This window comes from Apis dorsata, unplaced genomic scaffold, assembly GCF_000469605.1.
Source record: "Apis dorsata unplaced genomic scaffold, Apis dorsata 1.3 scaffold_4, whole genome shotgun sequence".
NCBI classification, from domain to species: domain Eukaryota; kingdom Metazoa; phylum Arthropoda; class Insecta; order Hymenoptera; family Apidae; genus Apis; species Apis dorsata.
Genome location: NW_006263307.1, coordinates 793,378 through 794,494, shown reverse-complemented (window position 1 = coordinate 794,494; position 1,117 = coordinate 793,378). Strand labels below are relative to the sequence as shown.

At 21.6% G+C, this 1,117-nt stretch overlaps 1 protein-coding gene across 1 annotated transcript in view; it reads right to left on the bottom strand.

Annotated features, from left to right (window-relative positions):
* Positions 1–325: 325 nt before the first annotated feature.
* LOC102671152 (pro-resilin-like) overlaps positions 326–1,117 on the bottom strand; it is a 4,011-nt gene continuing 3,219 nt past the window's right edge. Inside the window, exon 4 of the mRNA XM_006607337.2 lies at positions 326–542. Within this exon, the coding sequence (XP_006607400.1) occupies positions 454–542 (89 nt within the window). The 3' untranslated portion in view covers positions 326–453. The remainder of the gene's footprint in view (positions 543–1,117) is intronic.

Here is a 1,117-nt window from a genome sequence, read left to right as displayed (position 1 = left end):
AATTAAATAAAGAAAGTATTTCCATTCATGTATTACATTAAGCTCGTATATAAATACATATACAAAAACATATGTATAAGTTTGACGATCGCTTAGCAGAAAGTACAAGCGTATATAGAATAATAGAAAAATTACCATATACAAAAGTATAAATGTATATATAACTACGCGCGTATACAAACTTCGTGCGCTTAAGAAAGAAAAAAATTATTAAATTATCTTAATTGATATATATATATCATATTATATATCATTAAATACCAGTGAGGTGATTATATATAAAAATGTGCATGTGACTTGTGAGTGGTGTAAATATATTGAATAGTTTATTAAGAAATAAAAAAAAATAAAAAAAAGCTATAAAAATAAGAGAGGTCCGTGACGGTTGTCGCCCAGCATTCGGGAGATTTGTCAGGTATTTTTTTATATTATGACGATGCATGATATAATCGATTATTTCCGATAATTGTTACGTGGTGGTAGATACTGATTGCTAGCTGTAGGTCCACCGAATTGTCCACTAGTTCCACCAAATCCAGCATCTGTTGTAAAATTAATATTTCAATATTTCAATTGAATAAAAAGATAAAATATGTATATTTTTTCTGTTTCAATAATTTAATTTTCTAATAATAATTTATCTAATAATACTTCTGTTACTATTTTATAAGTAATATTAAGGAATATTGAGAAATATTATATTATATAATATAATATAATAAGGATATAAATAATAAAAGAAAATAAGTATTATATCCTTTTATAATAGTTTTAAGATCTCTATCATACTTCTACACTGCTATTATATTAATGTATAGAAACGAATGTATAGTATTTCATAATATAAGAAAATAATATGCATCTTTCTATTTTGTTACATATCTTTACTATTATTCTATTTTTTAATTAATTTGTGATAAAGTTTACTGAGAAAACATCGAAAAAATTAATATACGGAAATGATTTTTTACCATCTTTTCGTGAATTAAATAAATAAAAAAATATATTAATATATTAATTATTTAATATATTAATTTTGCTAAAAAAAAAAATAATTTGTTTTATACTTTTTTATAATAATTACTTATTTTTCAATATATTCTAGTTCCTAAAATTT